The sequence below is a fragment of the Eretmochelys imbricata genome, chromosome 1 (assembly GCF_965152235.1).
Source record: "Eretmochelys imbricata isolate rEreImb1 chromosome 1, rEreImb1.hap1, whole genome shotgun sequence".
In the NCBI taxonomy this organism is placed as follows: domain Eukaryota; kingdom Metazoa; phylum Chordata; order Testudines; family Cheloniidae; genus Eretmochelys; species Eretmochelys imbricata.
The window spans coordinates 293,769,529-293,795,909 of NC_135572.1; the positions used below are offsets into that span (position 1 = coordinate 293,769,529).

General features: G+C 38.5%; 1 protein-coding gene across 5 annotated transcripts in view; it reads right to left on the bottom strand.

Moving 5' to 3' along the window:
* Positions 1-548: 548 nt before the first annotated feature.
* Positions 549-26,381, bottom strand: part of CNOT2 (CCR4-NOT transcription complex subunit 2) — a 151,990-nt gene continuing 126,157 nt past the window's right edge. For 4 of the 5 annotated variants that reach the window (XM_077832889.1, XM_077832895.1, XM_077832874.1 and 1 more), the window contains 7 exons: positions 23,797-23,917; positions 23,534-23,690; positions 14,861-14,922; positions 14,712-14,761; positions 13,172-13,272; positions 9,188-9,332; positions 549-1,684 (listed from right to left, as the gene is read on the bottom strand). In XM_077832889.1, the coding sequence (XP_077689015.1) occupies positions 1,598-1,684; positions 9,188-9,332; positions 13,172-13,272; positions 14,712-14,761; positions 14,861-14,922; positions 23,534-23,690; positions 23,797-23,917 (723 nt within the window). In that variant the 3' untranslated portion in view covers positions 549-1,597. Of the gene's footprint in view, positions 1,685-9,187; positions 9,333-13,143; positions 13,273-14,711; positions 14,762-14,860; positions 14,923-23,533; positions 23,691-23,796; positions 23,918-26,381 lie in introns of those variants that run through there. The other variant, XM_077832881.1, reaches the window with a different exon arrangement.

A 26,381-nucleotide genomic window follows, 5' to 3' on the forward strand; every position in this document is an offset into this window, starting at 1 on the left:
ACTGTCACGTTAAAATAAGGGACACACACTACCCAGGTTGTTGTTTTTTTCCTTTAGTCTAGAGAACAGTTACAGTACTTTCCAGAAATGGTGTATTCAGGTTTTGTTTATTGAGGTCTGAGCCTCAGGAAGTCATATGCATCAAATGAAACATACTTCTCTGTTTGAAGTGGTAAAATATCAGCTTGGAAGTAAAGCTGTGACGAGTTAGGATATTTTAATTCTAAACCAACAAACCCATCACAAAAAGAAAAGTATTTTAATATGAACCTTTCTATCATTTCAAATGTTACCCAACCCCATTTGTAAAAAATAATTTTCTATTTTGTATTAGTTTGTTTAATGTGAAAACAAGATTGACCATAATTTTTGGCCTACTGAGGAAAGGTATATAATCTCTTAAATTATTTGTCAGCAGCTAAAAGACTCTTCAATGTAAGTGTCTTAACCACTGTACAGCTTGATATTTTTAATACTTCAACAGTTATTTTCATTTTTCATTGTTGAAGAAATGATTTCACAATTTCAAATCAAAGTCAACACTGCAGTGAGGAGAGCTTTTCTACTTTATTACAAAGAGAAGAAGCCTTTATGTGGTCAGAAAATACAAGATTGATTTTTTTTTTTCTCTTCCTATGAAACGCTGCTGTTCAAACAGCCAGAGTGAATTGTCTCAGTTCACTTCTTTAAGTCCCATCACATTCACTTGGGTATGGATGTCCTTGGCTGCTGAAAATCTGGCCCTTTAGTGCACAGGGCGACAAAGCAGTCCCCTGACCAGCAGTTCCAGAATGTCCCGTTTTCATATATTGCATCCATGCACACCTCCTAAAAATGAGGTACAGCAGGGCAAACATTTTCCAAAATAGATGTCATATATATAATATATACACATTCGTACATACATACCTTTATTCATGTGATGTCCAAAAATTTAAAAAAAATGTACACATTTATTACAAAATTGTAACAAAGACTGGACAGTGTTTTGCTCATTCTGGAAAGATGAAGCTCAGTAATACACAACCCTGGAAACTAACCAGAGGTTGTGGCAATATCTTTCTTCTAAACAGTCAGATATTCTTGCATTAAGCTTGGCGAAAACTGCCTTTCAAAACATAAGGGGAAGTAAAATGAAGGAAGCAGACCTTGCTCATCTTTCCAAATGAAATACGAGAAGGATCTTCACATAAAAATGCACAAACATTTTTTATTACCAATAGTGCTACAATGAACAATGCAAATTGTCTAATTTTGTCTTTTTGCTTTTTTTTTTTTTTTTTTTACATTTTGGAAACTAAGTGGTAAACTTTTGACAGTGTATTCGCTTGTCTTTAGACCCAAGCTTGTCTGCTGGCAAAAAATAAAATAAAACAAAAACAAATTCAGACCCTGCTCAAACTAAAGAAAAACAAATTACAAATTTAGTTGTTGGGCAGCACATAATTAGTAAGGCAGGACCTCAAATGGTGACCCTTTGCATGAGCCAATTGCCAGATCCTCAAGGAATTAAAACCAGGATGCCTGAGCCACATCAGTTCTGCAGTTATTTTGAGTATTGTGCTGAGACAGCCATACCCCAAGAAAAGGGAAGTCTTTAGAAGGCTTGCTGAGCAGGGTTGTAGTTGAAGGTTGATGGCAGATGAGGCCTTTCTTCTAATTTGTCATATTCCAGATGGAACTCCTACAATTAAAACAAAAAGGATTATTTAATTGTTGATATTTCCCTTACATATGTAAATGTCTGTATCCATGACAAGCAACTTCTTCTCTTTAAGTAAAATGATGCTTTTAGAAATAGCTGGATTTAACTCCTATTTTATACATGAGGCCAAAAAACCCAAACATTCTTTTGTGATCATAGTTCATTATTTTAAAAAAATCAATATAATACAGTGCAGTGTCTGCAATAGCACCATCTTACCCGTTTTTTTAAATGCTAAGTTAGCTTCAGAAACCTAGTTGTGAGCACTTAAACTATTAAACATACAGACAAGATACAAATGTGCAGGTAAGTCATTAACTAAACTTTTAGTAAACCTATTTTTCAGCAATTCAAAAGATCTTTTCAAAGATTTACTTTAGATGCCACAACACTGAGTTTCGAGGTATTTTGTGGCATATCACCATGCCAACTGTTAGTGGAAGACAAATTAGTCAGAAATACCATGAGGCCAGGTTTCTTCTTCATGATATGAAATGCAAGAAGAACAAACAACTATGTAAGGAGATTTAAATCTACTTAAGAATCACAGATGTAACAAAGCATTCCACTACCTTTTATACCTAGGTGAAGTGTTAAAGTTCTGGTGTATCCATCTTTCCTTTCGGTTTGCTGAGGCATAGATATAAGCCCTTTATTACTACTCTACACTTCAATAGGGGCTTTCATCTAAAGACCTCAAAGCACTTTATAAACCATTATACTGAATATTAATATGCTCAGCCAGTGTATGAGGCTCTTACAGCTACTAATTCATAAATGCAGTTTCTCTCTCATTTATACAATCCCTTGCACTATGTGGGCATTTGATTTGCTTAGTAATTATAAAAATATTCCAGCCACTCAAGTATGTGAATATATTCTGAATAGCTAGCAACCATTATGAATCAGATTGCTAGGATACCTACCATTTAAATACCGCTTGACAACTCTGCTATGAATATGCAGTGCTCTGCTTTTATTACAATTCCACTGCATGATCTTGAATTGTGATCACCAATTTGTGTACTCACATCGGCATCTTCAGCATACAACTTGGATATACGCAAAAATATTCATAAAACTGGGCCTTAAAAAAAATCATTTTTTAACTTTTTAGTAGTTTGACAGCTCCCGAAGCCCCTTTCATTGAATTTTCATTCAAAAAGTGAATGTTTAATTGAAAATTTAGTACAGTACTTTAAGGATACTTTCTGTTAACTCAATAATAATCATCCCAGGCTAAACAACATTTGCCTTCAGCTTTGTAATTTATTGAGCTTAGTATCTCAAACAACAAACCTCCTATAGATTCTAAATTATCTGGGTAGGGACTATGTCAACTCTTACTGAGGAACACACTCAAAGCATTGAAAAAATTAATAATAAAGCCTCACAACACCCTTGGCAGTAGTTAAATATAGTATTATTTCTATTACAGATGGGTAAGATGAATTAGAGAACAAATCAATGCACGAGTTGGGATTACAGCTCAGGAGTTCTGAGTCCCAGGCCTCTGATCTTTAAGGGGAAACAACGTTTTTATGGCACAGAGAAAAAAATTCACCATGGTAACGAGGGAATTTAGAGAATCATACTGAGAATTAATTGAATCTACATCCCCCAAATAAAGATCTCCACAAACCTTGAGAATCCCAGCAGCATCTACAAGGCCAGGGCCATGTGCATGAAAGCTGTCTCCCCCTACTGTGGCTCTGGCCCCAACATTCATCCCATCCTCCACCCCAGCTTCCTGGCTGAGACAGCTCCTGGGGACCCTGAGGTGGAAATTAGTTAATATAGCGTGCCACTGTATTAATGTTGGGGGGTAAATTCCACCCCATGCACATCCATGGATAGAGTGGGGTAATGCACAGGCACATAAGCTCTCTTTTGGGGGGAGGGGGGGGGGAGAGGAGGGGCGGAAGGGGGAGGGGCAAGGGATACCAGTGTGTGGAAAAAGCTTCCACACATGGTTCTTGGGGGTATAACTTAAGGTAAAAGTCTTTAACTCTGTAATTCTCCTGTCTTTCACTTTGAAATAAGAAAAATGCCCCTCAAATTACCTTCTCTCCAACCTTCCAGTTCATGATTCTCAGAGTATGTTCTGCAGATGACCAGTAAAGGCTCTGCAGATCATTACCAGTCTATGGATCACAGTTGGGGAATTGCTACTTTAACAAAACTTATTAAGCAAGAAAACAGGTAAATGCTAAGATCAGTTACTTCAAACCCTCACATATTCTGGAGTGCATTCAAGACTACATGTAGAGAACAGCCACTTGAATTAATGTGTGGAGTCTAAAGGAAGGAATCTTACTGGCTCATGAGGGTTCCTTTAGAACCATATGGATTGAGATTTGTAACTGACAGTTTTTTTAGTAAATATTAACACCTACAGGATGCAAGTTTTGTAAGCATTAAAACAGTGTTTGTCAGTCATTTTATTGCTGCTTCAGGTATGCTGAAGTATTAAAAGATCCCACATTCAGAGTGTGTAATTACACTTAAAAGTTATTATATTTAACAATATAGGGGAAAATAATTCACTGACCAAATATTTTTGAAAACCAAAAAGTAGTGTATTTATTGCACATAGAAAAATACTTTCATACATGTTATTTTACGTTTCACTTTAGTTAGTAGTGGGCATCATAGATTTGGATCTGAACAATAGCATTGATCATTTTTGTATTTATTAGATACAAAGAAATGGAAAAAACTCCAGCTCTCTATTAAGCAAACACTGGTTAAATTAATTGCTTTTATTTTTCATATGGAAACAATGATTTTTTTAAATACCTTGAATTAACCAAGAATAGGGATTCCATACTTTGGGGGGAAAATCCCACAAAGCATATCCAATGCTAAAGAAATTTTCTGTGCAGTGAATCTTATTTTTCATATGTCATTCTGATTACAGTCACGAAGAGTGAGTTATGTCACAGCAATCAATGTATTTATACAAAATATTTAGTAGGTGTGAACACCAAATATGGAAGAGAATTGTTTAAAGAGAATTAATGGAATAAGAGAGCAAAGGCAAATGTAGGCTAAACAGGCTAAATGTAGGGAAAATGATGAAGTCTACTGGACTGTGAATCAGTCTCCTATGGGAAACAGTGGAATCCCCATTACTAGACATAGTTTTCAATTAGACTGGAAACAATACTTGCATTAGCTACAAAATGGACACAAAAGACCCAAATAGAAATTAGGAACGAGAACCTACTACTCTATAGCATGTCTCTGTCATTAAATGTTGTTCTATTAATAATTTAAAAAATATTTAAATATTGACCTTAAATATTTGAAAGGATATTTAGTATAGGCAGCATCCCTTTTTCTAAGAAAAAGAATGTGTTTTCTGATGTCTACATTTCTCTACCATAAAGAATTCAAGCTTCTAGGAAGGAAAAATAAAGCCAGGGTTTTAATTTTGTTTCTTAACAGGGATCAACTTTCCTCATTTTTGAAGAGAGAAATTATAAAATTTTAGTTAAGAGAATTTTCTTTTAGTAATGTGTAATCATTGGTGGCATTGCTTGACCTCATTGTCTCCACTTTCCTTTCTCTTGTTATTGGGCCTTTCAGCATCACCTCAGCAGCTTCAACAGCGGAAGCTATCCAGTTGAGTATTCTCTTGTTTTACCTGCTCAGTATAAAATCAAAATTTCTCTAACCATGTTGTACTTTCTACATGGAATAGGATGAAAAGCGATAAGCATATCATAGTTGTGATCAACATTTCCTTAATATTTCTGTTTACGGTGAATAGGAAATAAAATTCTTCAATATTCAAGTTCTTGGGCTATTTATCTAAATGTCTATGGATAATTCATTTAATTTGAATTTCAAAACAATCTAGGAAGCTGTCTCAATGCTTATTCAATTTTCACTCATTTCCTTTTTCAGTCTGTTACCAAAGGTGAATGTAAAGTAAAACTCATTCTTCATTAAATTAATGTTATTTGCTATTTCACTGAGTAGGATTATGTATAATCTATTTTATTAGATTGTTAAAACCAGCCTAGGATGTTGTCACAGAGTTTTATTAAATTGCAAGTATAGTCTATATTTTTTAAAAAACAGTCTGGTACTTTTGGTAATATTATCCAAAGAATGCACATATACATTACAACAAGAGGAAAGATTTATAAAGTATCTAGAAAAATAATTTATTTAAAGTACAGATGTAAATGATGGTAATTTATTGCAGATAATTCTAACCTGACTGCAGTAAAGCAACATCCATGGACCAATTAAGTAGCAGTTATTAATATGCTCTTCTGGCAAACTGATATTCTCAATATTCGGTAATAATGTATCTGTTACAGTAAAACAAAGTACAAGGAAAATATCTTTTAAAAATGTCTCCATGCGGTTGTAATTGATCAGGATACGTTCTCCACGGTATTTGATATTTGTACTTCCTTGGAATTTAATTTTTCTAATGGGATTTAGAAGTGTAGTCACTTAGGCAACTAACCCTTTATATTACAAACAGCATTTAAATTTAATCATGTCCTTATTATCCTAAAACTCTTGGGAAATTTTGACTCAAAAGGTTAATATTAGAGATAGCATTTTTACTACACAGACTTAAGGCCATATACTTGCCCTCCATCTGTGCCTGAAATTCCCACTGGTCTCAGATGAGTTTTACACATAGTAACAGCTAGCCTAGTAGTTATTTTTCCATTGCTCAAAAAAGCAATTTTTCCCCATAGTCCTCCATAACTCCCCTTCAATCAATATTCAGCTTTCCTGGTATATTTTGCTCCAAACTAACAAGAAATCAATAAGTTGTTAAGATGCTACCGCTTGCATGTGCCTTGGATCCTGAATTCTAAAAAAGGTATAAAAGCTCTCCCTCTTTCCCTAACTAGACGTCAGGGCCTCTGTAATATTGGACAATTATTGTCAATTTGTGAAGTTGAAGGAGGCAGGAAAAGCTGTATGGATCTGCAGAGACAATATATTTGGGAGAGCAACAGCTATTGGTAAAAGTAATCTTTCTTCATTGACACTGCTGTAGATTACCTATCCCCGAAAGAAGGACGAGGAGTACACTAGTCAAAAAGACTGAAGTTCTGCTCTCCTGAATACAGCATCCAATCTACATTCTCAAAGAGAATACTGCTTTCTAAAAGTAGGAATAATCAAGCTACAAGTAGCAACTTTACAATTTCTACTACAGGCATATAGTGAATAGCAGCTATGCAGGCTGCTACCTCTGTGGCAGAGTGGACACTTATTCTTTCTGGTACAGCAATTCAAGTAAGCTCATAGGATGTTTGAATACATAACATGATCCATTCATACAGACTCGGAACTGAAAGGGTTTGGCCTTCACTCTTCGTCAAAAGTGAGAAACAACCTTGTAGATTTCCAATAGGGCCTTTTCCCCCCATTAAGATAATACCTCTCAGAATGTCTCAGGCATGTAAGATAGCATTACTGACAGCATATCTAAGACTAAGAAAAAAAACTGATAAAGAAATCAACCAATTCAGAAAAAAATCCAAGTTCATCTAGGCCAATTTTGTTTAAGGCCCTACAATTATCTTCCCCTTATGAAAAATTTTATAAGGCAGCTTTGCCATTAAGACCTGAAGTGTGTAAATGCTTGTGTGTTAGCCAGTCAAAAAAACAACAAAACAAAACCTAACTACAGATGCAAAAAGTAACATATCAAGAAGTTAAAAAAAGATTCCATAAACTTTGTGAGAACTAGATGTTCTCACATTCACCAGACTAGTAAGAAGCCATTTTATTGAGGGATTTGAAAATACTGAATACTCCTGCACATTAATATGGCAGTATATATAATAGGTCATCTCTGACTATCTGTAGATGAAGACAAACCTGAGTCCACTGTGTTAACAGAAAATTCAAGGTAACTGCTACACGGGGGGAAATGGAACTACTCCCTTTAGACTCTGGTTAAACATGAAAATACTTTCACCTACAGGCATATAACTGCTTAGAAGAATATTTGCATGATTCCAAACAGCAGAGATGTGATTTACACAGAAAAGTGCAATGACTCACCAAACAATCAATCCTGCAATTAGGCTTTCAGGTTAAGGGAATCTCAAGTTGGATGAAATATTTGCCCTCTTTCTTGACATAAAGGATCTGAGAATAGGTTATAGGGAAGAGTAACGGGTAGATTCTTGAAAAGGGCTAATATCCAAGAACCATGTCTGCTGAGCTAAAGATATCAAGATCACTCTGGCCCTGACCTATCAACTTTGAAATAACAGAGGAAATGGGAGAAAGGCATATATATTCCCCTTTCCTCGATGCATAAGAAATGTGGAACTTCAAACAAACATCTATTCTGCAGCAGATCAGGCATTTAAATTCCAACGCTGCAAACCCATGCCATATTCAGATGGCCCTATAATGACAAAATAAAACTTTTCAGTGAATTCTCAAGGGACCACTTGATCCAATAAATTGTACTGTATGTAGTGTAAGGATCTTGGGTGGTTTTTTTGTGTGTATTAAACTCATGCCAGAGGTAGCGCTGAAGACATCACCTTGTTCTGAATGCATCATTCCATAAAAGCACTTAGCATCTCATAACAACAATGGAAGTCTGTTCTTCCCTTGGTGTTCAAGTAAACATATTGCCATAGTATTGCACATGAGAATCTTCGCTGCTTCCTCTGGAATTGGACAGTTGATAGTCAAATTCTAGTGAGGAAAAAAACTCCTATAAAAAGATCTTAAAATTATGCTAAGGAAACTACTAACACACTGATAACTAAATTTTTGAAGAAAAATAAAATTCTGTAAAATCTTGACATTGATCCTGTACACAGTGAGGCTGGATTTTGAGACTGCACTGTCTGCCAAAGAGGAACAAAGCAAGATGAATAGAAGTAGGGATATTGTTTGTGTTGAACACCACCCTATGGCCAAGAACCCTAGTCCTGAGGAGCTTTGGCTTATGCCCCAAAATACTTCCTAATATGAAAGGATTCTGTGATTCAAGTGATAAAGCATGAATCTCCTACAATGCACATCTGTGGAGGAAATACCATGAAGGAGAAATGGTTTAATTTGAAAATAAAAAGTTTGTGCTCTGTTTTTAATGTTCTAAAACAAAGTAAAGTATTTGCATGCCCAACTTCTAAATGGCAAGAAGTAATTACTCCATAGTTCAGTAATCAGAACAAAGCAATTGGATTTTAACTAGAACTATTGGAAAATGATATTCTGCATTTTTCTATCTCTTCAAGAGAGTGAGAGGACAGTTCCCCCCCCCAGTAATGAACCAGTATTTTTAGGAAATCCTTATTCCCTCCTACATCTGAATTAAAGTCACAAAGCCAGCATGTGGGGTACAGAATGACTATTTTATACATACATACACACCCACCCACTCCATAAAAACAGGGGATTTTTAAAAAAGGATTTTTAAAAATACATGGTTGATAAATTTAAAAATCTGCACAGTGGAAGAAAAAATACCTTAGCTACTTTCCTCCAGTTAAGACAGTCAAAGAAGTAATATGTTCCCCTCTCATATGTATTGGTTTTCATTGTTGGCTCCATGCCTGGTGCCCTGGTGATCCATACTCGTTCTTCTTTGTGGTATCTCCAATCGCGGTTAAATCTTTCATTTTCAGTCGGGAGGAAAAAGAATTTTTGATGTTAGTTACTTTGATTTCAGAATACAAAAAACACACCCTTTCAAGCAGACATTGGTTTACACTATTAAAAAACCACAACTCTTAAGACATAAAATCAAGCCAATAAAACACCTACTTATCTGCTCCATATAACCATTTATTAAATACAGTCCCAACGGTAGGACCAAAATCTTGGCCATCCTCTGTAAGAAGCTGGCCTGTCCCAGCAACAAACCATTTTCAGAATGTTTATTGTCCTCCATTTTGTTGTTTTGTTTTCAGATGGTTACGTAAGAATGGCCATACTGGGTCAGACCAATGGGTCTATCTAGCCCAGTATCCTGTCTTCCGACAGTGGTCAATGCCAGATGCTTCAGAGAGAGTGAACAGAACAGGGCAATTATAGAGTGATCCATTCCCTGTCATTCAGTCCCAGCATCTGGCAGTCAGAGATTACGGACACCCAGAGCACGGGGTTGTACATCTGACCATCTTAGCTGTTGGTCATTGATGGACCTATCCTCCATGAACTTATCTAATTGTTTTTTGAACCCAGTTCTACTTTTGGCCTTCACAACATCCCCTGGCAACGAGTTCCACAGCCTGACTATGCACTGTGTGAAGAAGTACTTTCTTTTATTTGCTTTAAACCTGCTGCCCATTAATTTCATTGGGTGACCCCTGGTTCTTGTGTTATGTGAAGGGGTAAATAACACTTCCCTATTCACTTTCTCCACACCATTAATTTTAACAACTGTTGGAATTTATGTAGCATTTTTTGTCTCCAGGGTGCTTTAAAAGCAACACAAAACCCATATGAGGCAGGTGCATTTTATTACAAATGGAGAGACTATAGAAAGAAACCAGTACTAGAGTAAAAAGAAAAGGAGTACTTGTGGCACCTTAGAGACTAACCAATTTATTTGAGCATGAGCTTCCGTGAGCTACAGCTCACTTCATCAGATGCATACCGTGGAAACTGCAGCAGACTTTATATATACACAGAGAATATGAAACAATACCTCCTCCCACCCCACTGTCCTGCTGGTAATAGCTTATCTAAAGTAATCGTCAGGTTAGGCCATTTCCAGCACAAATCCAGGTTTTCTCACCCTCCACCCCCCCACACAAATTCACTCTCCTGCTGGTGATAGCCCATCCAAAGTGACAACTCTTTACACAATGTGCATGATAATGAAGTTAGGCCATTTCCAGTATTGGAATTCAGAAGCTTACAGCCCTGTGCACAGACCATGCCTCTATTTTTAGGGGTTAAAAAAAGCTTTCCTAGCTTTTAGAAGTAAACTAGAAAGCAGAATTTTAGATTTACTAAAGAAAGAAACAGGAGTACTTGTGGCACCTTTGAGACTAACAAATTTATTTGAGCATAAGCTTTCATGGGCTAAAACCCACTTCATCGGATGCATGCAGTGGAAAATACAGTAGATGACAGACAGGAAACAATGGATGTTATCAAACACATTATAACGAGAGTCATCAGTTAAGGTGAGCTATTACCAGCAGGAGAGGGGAAAAAAACCTTTTGTAGTGATAATCAAGGTGGGCCATTTCCAGCAGTTGACAAGAATGTGTGAGGAACAGTAGGGGGGAAAAATAAACATGGAGAAATAGTTTTACTCTGTGTAATGACACATCCACGCCAGTCTTTATTCAAGCCTAATTTAATGGTGTCCAGTTTGAAAATTAATTCCAATTCAGCAGTCTCTCGTTGGAGTCTGTTTTTGAAGTTTTTTTGTTGTAATATTGCCACTTTTAGGTCTGTAATTGAGTGACCAGGGAGAGCGAATTGTTCTCCGACTGGTTTTTGAATGTTATAATTCTTGGCGTCTGATTTGTGTCCACTTATTCTTTTACCTGACCAGGGGTATTCTATCTGCTACCCAAGATCCATAAACCTGGAAATTCTGGACGCCCCATCATCTCAGGCATTGGCATCCTGACAGCAGGATTGTCTGGCTATGCAGACTCCCTCCTCAGGCCCGATGCTACCCGTACTCCTAGCTATCTTTGAGACACCACTGACTTCCTGAGGAAACCGCAATCCATCGGTTGATCTTCCTGAAAACACCTTCCTGGCCACTATGGATGTAGAAGCCCTCTACACCAACATTCCACACAAAGATGGACTACAAGCCGTCAGGAACAGTATCCCCGAAAATGTCATGGCAAACCTGGTGGCTGAACTTTGTCCTCACCCATAACTATTTCACATTTGGGGACAATGTATACCTTCAAATCAGCGGCACTGCTATGGGTACCCGCACGGCCCTACAGTATGCCAACATTTTTATGGCTGACTTAGAACAACGCTTCCTCAGCTCTCGTGCCCTAATGCCCCTACTCTACTTGCGCTACATTGATGACATCATCATCTGGACCCATGGAAAAGAAGCCCTTGAGGAATTCCACCATTTCAACAATTTCCATCCCACCATCAACCTCAGCCTGGACCAGTCCACACAAGAGATCCACTTCTTGGACACTACAGTGCTAATAGCCGATGGTCACATCACCACCACCCTATATTGGAAACCTACGGACCGCTATACTTACCTACATGCCTCCAGCTTTCATCCAGACCACACCACACGATCCATTGTCTACAGCCAAGCTTTTTGATACAACCGCATTTGCTCCAATCCTTCAGACAGAGACAAACACCCTACAAGATCTCTATCAAGCGTTCTTACAACGACAATACCCACCTGCTGAAGTGAAGAAACAGATTCACAGAGCCAGAAGAGTACCCAGAAGTCACCTACTATAGGACAGGCCCAACAAAGAAAGTAACAGAACGCCACTAGCCGTCACCTTCAGCCCCCAACTAAAACCTCTCCAGCGCATCATCAAGGATCTACAACCTATCCTGAAGGAAGACCCATCACTCTCACAGATCTTGGGAGACAGGCCAGTCCTTGCTTACAGACAGCACCCCAACCTGAAGCAAATACTCACCAGCAACCACACGCCACACAACTAAAACACTAATCCAGGAACCTATCCTTGCAACAAAGCCCGTTGCCAACTGTGTCCACATATCTATTCAGGGGATACCATCATAGGACCTAATCACATCAGTCACATTATCAGAGGCTCGTTCACCTGCACATCTACCAACGTGATGTATGCCATCATGTGCCAGCAATGCCCCCTGCCATGTACATTGGCCAAACCGGACAGTCTCTACGTGAAAGAATAAATGGACACAAAATCAGATGTCAAGGATAACAACATTCAAAAACCAGGCGGAGAACACTTCAATCTCCCTGGTCACTCGATTACAGTCCTAAAAGTCGCAATATTACAACAAAAAAACTTCAAAAACAGACTCCAACGAGAGACTGCTGACTTGGAATTAATGTGCCAACTGGACACCATTAAATTAGGCTTGAATAAAGACTGGGAGTAGATATGTCATTACACAAAGTAAAACTATTTCCCCGTGTTTATCTCCCCAACCCCTGTTCCTCACACGTTCTTGTCAACTGCTGGAAATGGCCCATCTTGATTATCCCTATAAAAGTTTTTTTTCCTCTCCTGCTGGTAATAGTTCACCTTAAGTGATCACTCTCGTCATAGTGTGTATGATAACACCCATTGTTTCATGTTCTCTGTGTATATATATCTTCCTACCGTATTTTCTGCTGCATGCATCCGATGAAGTGGGTTTTAGCCCACGAAAGCTTATGCGGATACAGACTAACACGGCTGCTACTCTGAAACCTTAGATTTACTTCGTGATTACTAAAGTAAACTGTCATTCTATTATATTACCAAATTGGCCAAAATATTTTGAACATACAGCTCTACTGCTGCTAATAGCTGTAATACATCTCCTCCATTCATGTAATAGAGATAAAACAGTAGATCTTCTCCATATCGGCCAAGTTTTATTGCAGCCAGCTGCAAAAGATAAAAAAATTAAGATTAAAAACCAAAAAAGGTAAATAAAATAAATGACAGCTAATACCATTTAAACGTGACAAGAAAATATAATCCTAGAATATCAGGGTTGGAAGGGACCTCAGGAGGTCATCTAGTCCAACCCCCAGCTCAAAGCTGGACCAATCCCCAACTAAATCAAAAATATAATCAAACTGTTTCCCTTATATTAAGTATGTTGCAAAAGTTATACTAGGTATATAGCAGTGTAATATACTAATCAAAAGCTCAATTTTTCTCCAGTTTAAATTAAGTTTTCCTATTTTCCTATTACATAAACAGCAGGACAGTTAATGTAAGTAACAAACGTGAAAGGGGGGGATCATTTTTCTTTGTGTATTTTCTGAACATCTCGCTTTACTTTTAAATTTATTAGTTCATTTACTAATTTCATTATATAGCTACATTAGTATAGCAAACCCTTACATCTTAATTTCTAAACATTATTGAATTATCTCATCAACACAATTATTTAGGATTTCTTTTTAAATATATCAAGCTTAAAATTCCTATTTTTATTAGCTAGGGAAGAAAGGAGTAAGAGCTATCAATGTTTAAGCTTCAGGTTATAAGCTGATCAGATGGAATCAAGAAATCTCTCTGTACTGTATAATGTTGATATACTATGGCAGGGGTAGGCAACCTATGGCACGTGTGCCAAAGGCGGCACACGCGCTGATTTTCACTGGCACTCACGCTGGCCAGGTCCTGGCCACCAGTCCAGGGGGCTCTGCATTTTAATTTAATTTTAAATGAAGCTTCTTAAACATTTTAAAAACCTTATTTACTTTACATACAACAATAGTTTAGTTATATATTGTAGACTTATAGAAAGAGACCCTCTAAAAATGTTAAAATGTATTATTGGCACGCAAAACCTTAAATTAGAGTGAATAAATGAAGACTCGGCACACCACTTCTGAAAGGTTACCAACCCCTGTACTATGGTATGTGAATTATGAGGGTTTGATGCTTTGGTCTGAAGGATCTGACACTTTCAGATATAGGATATTGGTCTAGACTGATTACTGCTTTCATTACATTGACTGTGGTTCTAATGATTTCTGTTGGTCCTTTCCTAAACCCATTCTCACATTCCCCAAAATCTAATGCAAACCATTTTTAGCATCCAAGAAATTAAAGGAAAATAAAACTGGTAATGGATGCAGGGTTTTATTTTTTTGTTTTGTCTTGTAACATTGGAAAGAGTATGTAACATTCCTAGAACATTCCATGCACCTCTGTTCTTACAGAATTTAAGACTTTCTAAAAACACTGGATTTGATGAGAGATATCCATCTGCAAAAAATTACTTGTCAGGTTATCTTGAAAAGAATACTATAAACCAAGCAGCCTCTTATCTACATATTTTATTATACGGGACAAGAAAGCACACTCACCTTATCCCTAATGTGAATGTTCGTTAAGTATTCAGATGGAACATGGAAGTCTAGATAAAGGAATCAGAATTGACCTAATTGTTAAACCATGTAATTCATTCTCATTTATAAATATCAACACAGCATTAAACACAACTTATTTTCCCTACCTATGTCTTGAGGTCGACAAGGCGAAGATGCCCAAGGTGATGCAAATTTGGGGTAGAGATTTCTGAACAAGAAAAAACATAACTCAAATTAAAAAGCAATGAATTTGAAGGAGACATCCAAGCCCCACATCCCTTCCCTCCTCCAAAACCATCATATTTAGTTACTTCATTAACTTTTAGGGTGAAATTCTGGCACCACTGACTTCAATGGCAAACCTCCCACTCACTGAATTCAAAAGGGCACAATTCTCAATTGTGCTTGTAACCTAAGTGCCTTTGGCTCCAACCCCTTTGAGAAGCCCAAATGTACTTGGCAAAATGGAGGTATTCTGTAACACCTCTCAGGAGCCTCAGGAGCTAATAAATCTGAGCCCATAATTAAAAGAGGAAAAAGACTTATAGCTGGCAGGCCTAGTTTCTCCCACCGATAATGATTGTACCCGTTCTTTAAATTCTACTCTATGCTGACAAAGAACCAATTTCACCATTTCAGTGGAACATGAAAAAAGTCTGAAAAATATAAATTTTCTGATTTCATTTAATTCAGGGGTTCTCAAACTGGGGGTCGTCACCCCTCAGGGGGTCATGAGCTGTCAGCCTCCACTCCCAAACCCCACTTTGCCTCCAGCATTTATAATAGTGTTCAATATAAAAAAAAAGTGTTTTTAATTTATAAGGAGGGTCGCATTCAGAGGCTTGCTGTGCGAAAGGGGTCACCCAATACAAAAGCTTGAGAACCACTGATTTAATTCTTGATAATACATCAAGAAGAAAAAAAAATGGAGCGCTGAGATCACTAATTAAACACTGTAGAACTTCGCTAATTTGAACCAATGACTTAGTGATCCACTGAGAACCACTGAAGTTTGGTAATTAGCAGGTAGAGGGACAAAAAAGGACAGTGAATCACAATATGTACTTTTTTGGCAGCTGCACTTCTGTTTTAATTGTTTGTGATAATATAGTATTGTGACATATTTTGCAAATGATACTTCAGCTTACTAACCTATGCACCTTCTAACAGAAAGGCATAAGAGTGCTTTAAAATCTTGGAAGCCTGGGAAATTACCAGAAGACCAATTCCCAACCAAGTTTTAAAGAAAAATGTTTCCAGACCAAGGGGTGCCAATCCTACACCATAGGCCAACTTTAACCCAAGGTTGGCAACGGCTTATATCCTCATATGTCCTGACTGCAGGCATCACAGGGGCAGCATCTGTGAAAAACGACCTAGTCCTTTCTTCTGATGGGAGACATCTTTCCAACTGTGTAGTACTTCCCAAGAGTTGGAATATAAAGACTCACTCACCCATCTAAACACTGCCTTAAAGACCACAAAACGCTATTTCTTTAATCAGCATAATGTGAATATCTCTGCAAAAATATCAATGAGCAAAGACCCTTCTTCCTAATATTATCTGCCTATCGTAGGTAAAGTTTTTAAAGAGATGTTCCCCTGTACGCTATATGTGAAGCCTGACTTATTTACTATATTCCATAAGGAAGGTGGATGACTTTTATTGTGACATCTGCTAAGTTTTGGAAGAGTTTAAAAAGATTTTACTGTAGCCTTAAAAATTTGGTATAGTATAGAACTTGCTAAAAACATAAGTAGCGGATAACTGTCTGAAGCAGTATCTTTGGCTCATGGAACATAGCATTTGCTCTATATTTTGAATTTCTAGTTTTGGAATAAGGCAAGATCCAGGGATAAAAAGAATTCATATAGACATAGAAAAGCATAAAGCACTGTATTAAGCAGATAACTCTCTTATTAATGGATACAGTAGAACCTCAGAGTTACTAACTGAGTGGTCAACCACACACCTTATTTGGAACCAGAAGTACACAATCAGGCAGCAGAGACCACCCCCCCCCCCCCGCCCCAAAAAAAGAGACAAATACTGCACAGTACTGTATTAAACTCCTAAAAAAATAAAGGGAAAGTAAAAAAAATTGGTTTCAGAGTAGCAGCCGTGTTAGTCTGTATCCGCAAAAAGAAAAGGAGGACTTGTGGCACCTTAGAGACTAACAAATTTATTTGAGCATAAGCTTTTGTGAGCTACAGCTCACATCATCGGATGCATTCAGTGGGGAAAAAAAAATTGACAACTCTTTCTGTGCTTGTTTCATTTACATTAAGATGGTTAAAAGCAGCATTTGTTTTCTACATAGTAAAGTTTCAAAGCTGTATTATGTCAATGTTCAGTTGTAAACTTTTGAAAGAAACACCATAATGTTTTGTTCAGAGCTATGAACATCTCAGAGTTATGAACAACCTCTACTCTGAACGTGTTTGTAACTCTGAGGTTCTACTGTACTTCTGGGCAGTATACAAATTATTTGATGAATATTTCGGGAGACTTTCACACTACATAAGAACGGACATACTGAGTCATACCAATGGTCCATCTAGCCTAGTACCGGTCTTCCGACAGTGGCCAATGCCAGATGCTTCAGAGGGAATGAACAGAATAGGGCAATTATTGAGTAATCCATCCCCTATCGTCCAGTCCCAGCTTCGGGCAGTCGGAGATTATGGACACCCAGAGAATGGGGTTATGTCCCTGACCATCTCGGTTGATAGCCATTGATGGACCTGTCCTCTGTAAACTTCTCTATTTTTTTTAAACCCAGTTATGCTTTTGGCCTTCACAACATTCCATGGCAATGAGTTCCACAGGCTGACTATGCACTGTGTGAAGAAGTAGTCCCTTACGTTTATTTTAAGCCTACTAATTTCATTGGGCGACCCCTGGTTCTGGTTATGTGGATGGATAAATAAATAACACTTCCCTATTCACTTTCTCCACACCAGTTATGACTTTATATTCCTTCTCACCCTTAGTCTCTTTTCTAAGATGAACACTCCCCAGCCTTTTAAATCTCTCCTTACATGGAAACTTTCATTCCCTTAATTTTTTGTTGCCCTTTACTCTACTTTCTCTAATCCTAATATATCTTTTTTTGAGATAGGGCTCCCAGAACAGTGTGGGGTATACCATGGATTTATATAGTGGTATTATGATATTTTCTGTCTTATTGTCTATCCCTTTCCTAATGGTTCCTAAGATTGTTACCTTTTTTGACTGCCACTGCACGTTGAGCAGATATTTTCAGACAACCGTCTACAACAACTCCACTCTGAGTGGTAACAGCTAATATAGACCCCATCATTTTGTATATATAGTTGGGATTATGTTTTCTAATGTGCATTACTTGCATTTATCAACATTGAATTTCATCTGCCATTTTGCTGCCTAGTTTTGTGAGATCTCTTTGTAACTCCCTGCAGTCAGCTTTGGACTTTTAACTACCTTGAGTAATTTTGTATCATCTGCAAACTTTGCCACCTCACTTTGTTTACCTGTTTTTCCAGATTGTTCATGAATATGTTGAAGAGCTTTCTGAACATCCAAGTACACTATATGAATTGTATCAACCATGTCCACATGCGTACTGACATATTAGATTGGTAAGGCGTGATTTCCCTTTACAAAAGCTGTATTGACTCTTCCCCAACAAATCGTGTTAGTCTATGTATGTAATAATTCTGTTTTTTTACAATACTTTCAACCAGTTTGCCAGGTATTGAAGTTAGGCTTACTGGCCTATAATTGCCTCTGGAGCCTTTTTCAAAAATCGGTGTAACGTTAGTTCTTCTCCAGTCATCTGATACAGAGGCTGATTTAAGCAATAGGTTACATACCACAATTAGTAGTTCTGCAATTTCATATCTAAGTTCCTTCAGATCTCTTGGGTGAATACCATCTGGTACTGGCAATTTATTACGGTTAAATTTATCAATTTGTTCCAAAACTGCCTCTACTGACACCTCAATCTAGGGCTGTTTCTTAGATGTTTCACCCAAAAAAATAATGATGCAGGTGTGGGAATCTCCTTCATATCCTCTACAGAGAAGGCCGATGCAAAGAATTCATTTAGCTTCCTCACAATGGCCTTGTCTTCCTGGGGTGCTTCTTTAGTGCCACTGATTTGGCAGGCTTTCTGCTTCTGATACAGTTTTAAAAAAATTCTGATAGTTTTAGTATGTTTTGCTAGTTGCTCTTCAAATTATTTTTTGGTCTGCCTAATTGTACTTTTACATTTAACTTGCCAGAGTTTATTTCCTTTCTATTTTCCTCCATAATATTTGACTTCCAATTTTTAAATGATGCTTTTTTGCCTCTAACTGCCTCTTTTACTCTGTTTAGCTGTGGTGGCACATTTGTGGTCCTGTTTTGTTTTGAATTTGGGGTATATATTTACTTTGAGTGTCTATTACAGTGTTTTTAAAAAGCTTCCATGCAGCTTTCAGGCATTTCTTTTTTGTGACTGTTCCTTTTAATTTCCATTTAACTAGCCCCCTCATTTCTGAGTAGTTCCCCTTTTTGAAGTTAAATACTTCTGTGGTGGGCTTCTTTGATATTTCCCTTTCCCCCAGGAAGTTAAATTTAAATTACACTATGGTTGCTATTACTGAGTGGTTTGGCTATATTTACCTCTTGAACCAGATTCTGTGCTTTGCTCAGGACTAAATCAAGAATTGCCTCTCCCTTTGGGGGTTCCAGGACTAGCTGCTCCAAGCAGCAGTCATTTATGGTGTCTAGAAATTTTGTGTCTGCATCCTGTCCCTGACATGTATCTAGTCAACATGCAGTTAGTTAAATACCTATTAATTATTATTATTATTATTATTATTGAGTATTCAATTTTTGTGGCCTCTCTAATCTCCCTGAGCATTTCACAGTCACTGTCACATCCTGGTTTGAGAGTTGTCAGTAGTATATTCTTGTTAATGAAGCACAGAATTTCTATCTACAGAGATTCTCTGGTACAGTTTGATTCATTTAAGGTATTTACTATATTTGATTCTATTCTTTCTTTCACATAAAATGCCACTTTCCCACCAGCACAACCCACTTTGCCTTTCCTATATATTTTAAACCCTGGCGTTATCATGTCCTATTGATTATCATCATCCAGCAAGTTTCTGTGACGTCTATTATACCAATACCCTCATTTAATACAAGGCACTCCAGTTCATCCATTTTAGTATTTAGACTTCTAGCACTTGTATAAAACCACTTATAAAATTTGTCAATATTTAGCTGACTGCCTTCATGTGACCTAACTGAACAGGACTCTTTTGTTTGACTATTTCTCTTCAGTTCCTATGTGTACTTTATCAATTTCTGTTCTCTCTATAACTCAAAGATGGGGGCTCAGCTCAAAAAGTTTGAAAACAGCTCAGGGTTCAGGGAGAGGGTACCTAAGGGCTCTGTGCAGGCAGGGAGTAGCTAAGGTGTGTGTGCGGGTAGGGGGGTAGCTCAAGGTGCAGAGAGAGGGTGGCTAGGGGCTGAGTGCGGACTGGGGGAAAGGTTAGGATGCAAGGAGGAGGAAAGCGAGGGGCTGTGTGCAGGCAGGGGGGTAGCTCAGGGTGTAGCGAGTACGGTACCTAAGGGCTATGTGCAGGCAGGGGGTAGCTAGGGATTGTGTGCAGGCAGGGGGGTAGCTAGGGATTGTGTGCAGGCAGGGGGGTAGCTCGGGATTGTGTGCAGGCAGGGGGGTAGCTCAAGGTGCAGGGACAAGGGTAGCTGGGGGCTGTATGTGGTCCCAGTTCCCCGAGGGCTCTGCCAGCCACCGAGTCAGGTACCCCTGCCCAGTCGGCTTTTACCAGCTGCGTGAGCAATGGGGGCTGGGAGTTGAGGAGCAGCTTCAACCCCCCGCAGCAGCAGGAGACAAGAGAATGCCTAGGCTGCCTGCTCCATGGCACCAGCCACAGCAGCAGCTGCCTCACGCTGCCCGGCTCTGGCTTCCTGCCTCTGACCTGGCCCGGTGGGGAGGGGAGTAGTTTCTTGCAGTGTAGTTTCAGGGGGAGGGAGGCAACACCCCCATACCTCCCAACTCTGCCTATGGGCTCAGGGCTTCTGCCCTGTGGGGAGGACCAGGGCTCGGGGCTCCAGGATTCAGCCCTGCTGCCCCCTGCGGGGGGGGGGAGGGCACCAGACACCACAGCTTCAACCCTGTGGGTCCTGGCTTCAGCCCCACGGGTGGAGCTGGGGCTTGGGCTCTGGGTTTTAACCATGGGGCCCCAAGCCTCCCTGAAAGGGTTCAAAGACTCCCTGTTGAGAACCACTGATTTAAAGCACAGTGATAATTGACTGTCACACTAGGCAAAAACGTATCACTAACTTTGAGGCCACCAAAATAATATAGCAAATCTTTTATCTGTATCATCAACTGTAAAAGCTCCAAAACCAGACTAAAAGCAGGTATTACAATACAAATATATATTTAATATACACACACATGGATCAAATGTTGTCGCTTGAATAATATGCATCCAAGGACGATAGTAAATACTCTGTATGAAACGATTCCCTATTAAAAACTAAAAAAAAATCCAGTTAACTAATTACCAGCAACCATGCCAACAAATTGGTAAAATCCTGCATAGATATGTATATTAACAATTAGGACTTTTATCAAATTGAGAAGATGCACAGCATACCAATAAACCACCACAATAAAGTGCCTTTAATTTCAGATATCGCCACCATGACAAATGTCATTCTAAACTATTACTATTTTTCAGCACTTCAACAGTACCAAATAAAAACTAGCTTTATATCACAGTCTTACATGGATTATAAACAAAGATAAAAATAAATAACCTGAGATTTAGACGAAAGGATTTTAAATGCTAGTTTTACTAGCAAACAGTGGGACAAAATTGTACCAAAAACTCAAATATTCAGCTCCATGGGCTAAATTACACTTAAATCTACTTTAAAATACTGAATTTCAGATGTACTTTGCTCTAAGCACATTGTTCAAACATAGCCTTTCTGAGGACAATCTGTATTGGAAATATCAAACAACTCTGATATTGTGCACATCCTGCAGATGCACCTACTCAGACGGTCAAAATTAAATCAATGCTACAAATTATGGAGCTAGTAGTGAGAAGAGTGATTTCTTAGTATAGCTATTTAAAACTCTCACATTCTTAGTGAAGTAGAAAAAATCCATCACACTCAAAAAAGTCATAATCTGTAAGAGCAGCACTAAGTCTGAAGAAATTACTATGTATATTTTTCATTCTGAAGACTCTAAATCCATTTGTATTAGAAGAGTGGTTATGGTGCACAAGTGTAGTTCTGAGAATACCAATGGAACTCTGTGTAAGCTTGAAAGCTTGTCTCTCTCACCAACAGAAGCTGGTCCAATAGAAGATATTACCTCACCCACCTGGTCTCTCTAATGGAATAATATTCTGAAAAAATGTTTATAAATGCACTATGGAGTAATTCCTGAAAATAATCAATTTACATGAGGGATATATATAAATTAGTGCCAATTACTGCATAAGGAGTGCAGATTCCAGAATGCCACTTTTTTCTTCTTACTCTTTCTTGTTTCATCTTGTTTTACACTCTCTCTCTCTCTCTCTCTCTCCAATCCTTCTTCAACTCATATACATACCTATTTCATGTGTATATAATCTGAGAAATGTGAAGTGCAAAGAATTCCTTTCATCTACATGTACCATTCCAATCTGGTTTTGCTGGCTGGTTTATTGTGTGCATTCATAAAATTTCAACAAACATAGTACACAAATCTTTGGTGAAAAAAAGAGACTTTTTTTTGAGAGAGAATAAACTATGAAGTTCAGCATGGTTCTTCTGCAGATGGGCCATGCATCAAATACCTTTTAGATTAATTATGTTTTTAGTACTCTGTTTATAGGTTATGCAGAGTAAACAAAAGCTTTAGAGCTCCCTGTCCCAAGTTTGCCCATGTATCTCAAGAGATGAGGCAGCATTGTAATTCTGCAATCCAGCCAGAGTAAAAGATAGTGTGCTGCTGAACTGCCCCAGAAGCAAGGTAAGAAACAGATGTGACTGTTTCCTGCTTTTCCCTTGCTTCAAATGACTTCCCACTCTACAGCAGCTCAAGTATGTGGGCAGATGTGTTGGGGGACGGAGCCAATACTCTGCTCACTTCCCACATGTATGGAAGGGGAAATAGCAGCATGCCAGCAGCTGTTCCCCTCCTGCCTCCCAACATAGGCTCCAGTGATGTGGGTAGTCCACACAGGTGTAAGAGATTCTTTAAAATCCCTTACTGCCCTGTGATATCATGGTGGAAGGCTCACAATTATACACATGGAGAATATAAAATAACTATTGGACTAGAAGTTAATTTCAAAGGTATACTGCTCTTGAAGATAACAATACAACTATACTACACAACTACGAAGATGTACTGTTTGTTATTACATCAGTGTAAGTTTAATTTACAATAAAAATGCTGTCTGATTGTTAAATGTAAATATCCTCAAGGAAAATTTTTATTTAAAAAATAATTTATGCATGAAATTTATTAACAACGCATTAAAGCTTCCCTGACAAAAATCCTTAACAAGTTAAGGGCGTAAGGAGAGCCTCCTAGCTTACTGAAAGCTTGCAAAACAAGATCTCAATACGCCTTGAAGTACAGTTCTCTTATCAATGAAGGCTTTACTTTACTGTCATTGCATTTTCAAACTTAATTTGTCAAAGTATCTGCAGTTTTTTTTTTATAGTCATGTGAACTAAATGAACGCAATATTATGAACAGCAGCAGAATAAAAACAAAACTGATGACAGTACTGAAAACAGAACTTACTCAGGAGAGTTGAGATTGAGACCTAGTGTTGTTAAGTCACTTCCTAATGCAAGATGTACCATTCCCGGGTCCGTCTCTGCTGCCCTGATGAATGTTAACAAGCCAATCATCCCAAACTGGTCCGTCACCATCCCTTGAGGAATGTTGGTAACCCGACCTAGGCAAGAACAACAAATTAATTTTCTCCTTTCAAAAAGTGGAGGAATCAACAAGTTCATCTGAAAATATTTTCAAGTGATTTAGCAAAAAAGGCTCAAGTATACCATCAGGTAGCACCTGGATCCCTTTTTTCTGCTGGTTGTTGTTTTGCGTTGTTGAACTTTTATCTCCAGGGAATTTGGGTCCGTCTGCACTAGAAGATGTTTTGCCTGATGTACTCAAATTCTATTAAGAAACAAATAATTTGTGCAAGTTAGCATGATAGAAAACAAACCAACATGGAAAACTTGGTTAAGCAGCCCTTCTGCTCCTCAAAAGCCATCAACAGGACCATACATGTATTGCGAGGCTGAAGTCTGTTCAATTATTCATATCCCAAAAGAAATGAAGTGCCCTGCCACACTATAAGGTAATTCAGTTTTAAGTTTTGAAAAAAAACCCGTGTGACAAAGTTCCTCCTCTACCTTGGTGGGTCTTGCGCTTATTGGCGGATTTGCTCGCCTTGGAGCTTCACAGCAGCCCTCAGCTTGGCCGTTTTTCTGAACCCACAGTCCAGGTCGACGACTCCTGTGTCTGACCAGGAGTTGGGAGGATTTGGGGGGAACCCGGGAGCACCCTCTACTCCAGGTTCCAGCCCAGGGCCCTGTGGAATGCAGAGGTCTGGAGTGCCTCCTGGAACAGCTGTGCGACAGCTACAACTCCCTGGGCTACTTCCCCATGGCCTCCTCGCAACACCTTCTTTATCCTCACCATAGGACCTTCCTTCTGGTGTCTGATAACGCTTGTACTCCTCAGTCCCCCAACAGTCCGCATTCTCACTCTCAGCTCCTCGTGCCTCTTGCTCCCAGCTCCTCACATGCACACCACAAACTGAAGTGAGCTCCTTTTTAAAACCGAGGTGCCCTGATTAGCCTTCCTTAATTGATTCTAGCAGCTTCTTGATTGGCTGCAGGTGTTCTAATCAGCCTGTCTTAATTGTCTCCAGAAGATTCCTGATTGTTCTGGAACCTTCCCTGTTACCTTACTCAGGGAAAAGGGACCTACTTAGCCTGGGGCTAATATATCTGCCTTCTATTACTCTCCTGTAGCCATCTGGCCCGACCCTGTCGCACCTGGTATTTGTATATAAAGGAATTAAAACCAAAGACTTAGTTTTCCACACTTTTCAGGGCTTACTTATGAGCAAAATGTAAACCACAGCTCTGTTTGTCAGTTGAAGGCCTCGTATTCCGTCACCAATCTCTAGGTATGATTAATGTCTTCGTCATTTTTACAATCCCTACAATAAGAACTACTCCCAAATCTATAATCTCAAATTTAAAAGGTCAGGATATTTAAATATTTTGTACACACTTGGAGCAGAATATTAACGGGAAGTGTAAACGGCTGCATTTCTAAACGAGTGCACGGCACAGGAGGTGCTCATGGGCCCTTCGCTTCACATGCCTGCCAACAGTCTCGTCTTCACATAGAGAGCCCCTCTGAGCTGCAGTGGCTGACGTTGGATATAACAACAGGACCAATTACAGAAGCAAGCAAACTACAGTTGACACTCACCAATTAGGAAAGAGGTATAACACTATGTTTGACAAGAAAACTGTATAAAATGTTTGCTTTCTACTGCCACAAACTGTTTTTCTGTCATTTCTATTTACTATTTCTACAGTATGCATGGCGCCACACTGAGAGGATGCTACTCTGAAGAGCTCAATGTCTAGAGAAGACGTCACAGGAAGGGACAATAAAAGAAATTAAAGACACGTCTAAAAGGCTGTTTGGTGAGCAGCAAGTTCAGGTATAAATCTAGAGAGCTTCAGCATGCTGCATCTTAACTGTCCACATTGATCTTGCTGCTGCACACTAAGTTTTCTACTGTGCACTGACATACTGCCGTTTCAAATGGCAGATCATCAGTGTATCACGACATACTGCCTGCATAGTACTGTAACTTTTTGACAAGACAACTTTGTATAAAATCATATTGTATCAGTTCAATTTTCATCCAATCCCTCTCTGAGTCTGCTTCTACCTCCTGTTTTTCAGTACTCGCAAACCTTAACAGCTTCCTCCAGGGAATGAAAAACTAAGAATTTGACCTCTACAGATAGCAGGACTGCATGCAATGAAGTGACTTCACTCCCATATCTTTCAACAGCTTCTTGCAAAGGCTTTATACTACTTCAAAAAACCAAGTGTGTAATGTGGATAAATGCTAATTTTGGCAATCTGAATGGTTGAATCTCCCATGGTTACGACGATTCATGATACTTCACTGAAAATTCTATGAATCATCAAAGTTCAATAAGTTAATCATTAACCCAGAACTGGTTGTACATAGTTGAGATCAACCACTCTGAAATGCCCATTAAAGTATAGAATCTAGGATTTTTTTACATGAGCCATTTTGCTAGTCTGATTTGTATTATCAAATCAGTTCCATGATCTCACGTGCACCAGGACTGTGGTTTTAACTGGTGAGATAGTTAACACTCAATTTTACTTGTAAATCCCCTGAATTTAATTTTTATGGTTTCCATGGAACATTACATACTACCTATAGTTTATTAATGAAATCAAAGATCAAAGAACTTGAGTTGGATTAAACAGTTCCTAACTAACTGGATTAAACAGTTTAATACCTCTGCCACTCATGGCTTGCCACATTAACTGAAGAGGGAAAAAAAAATCT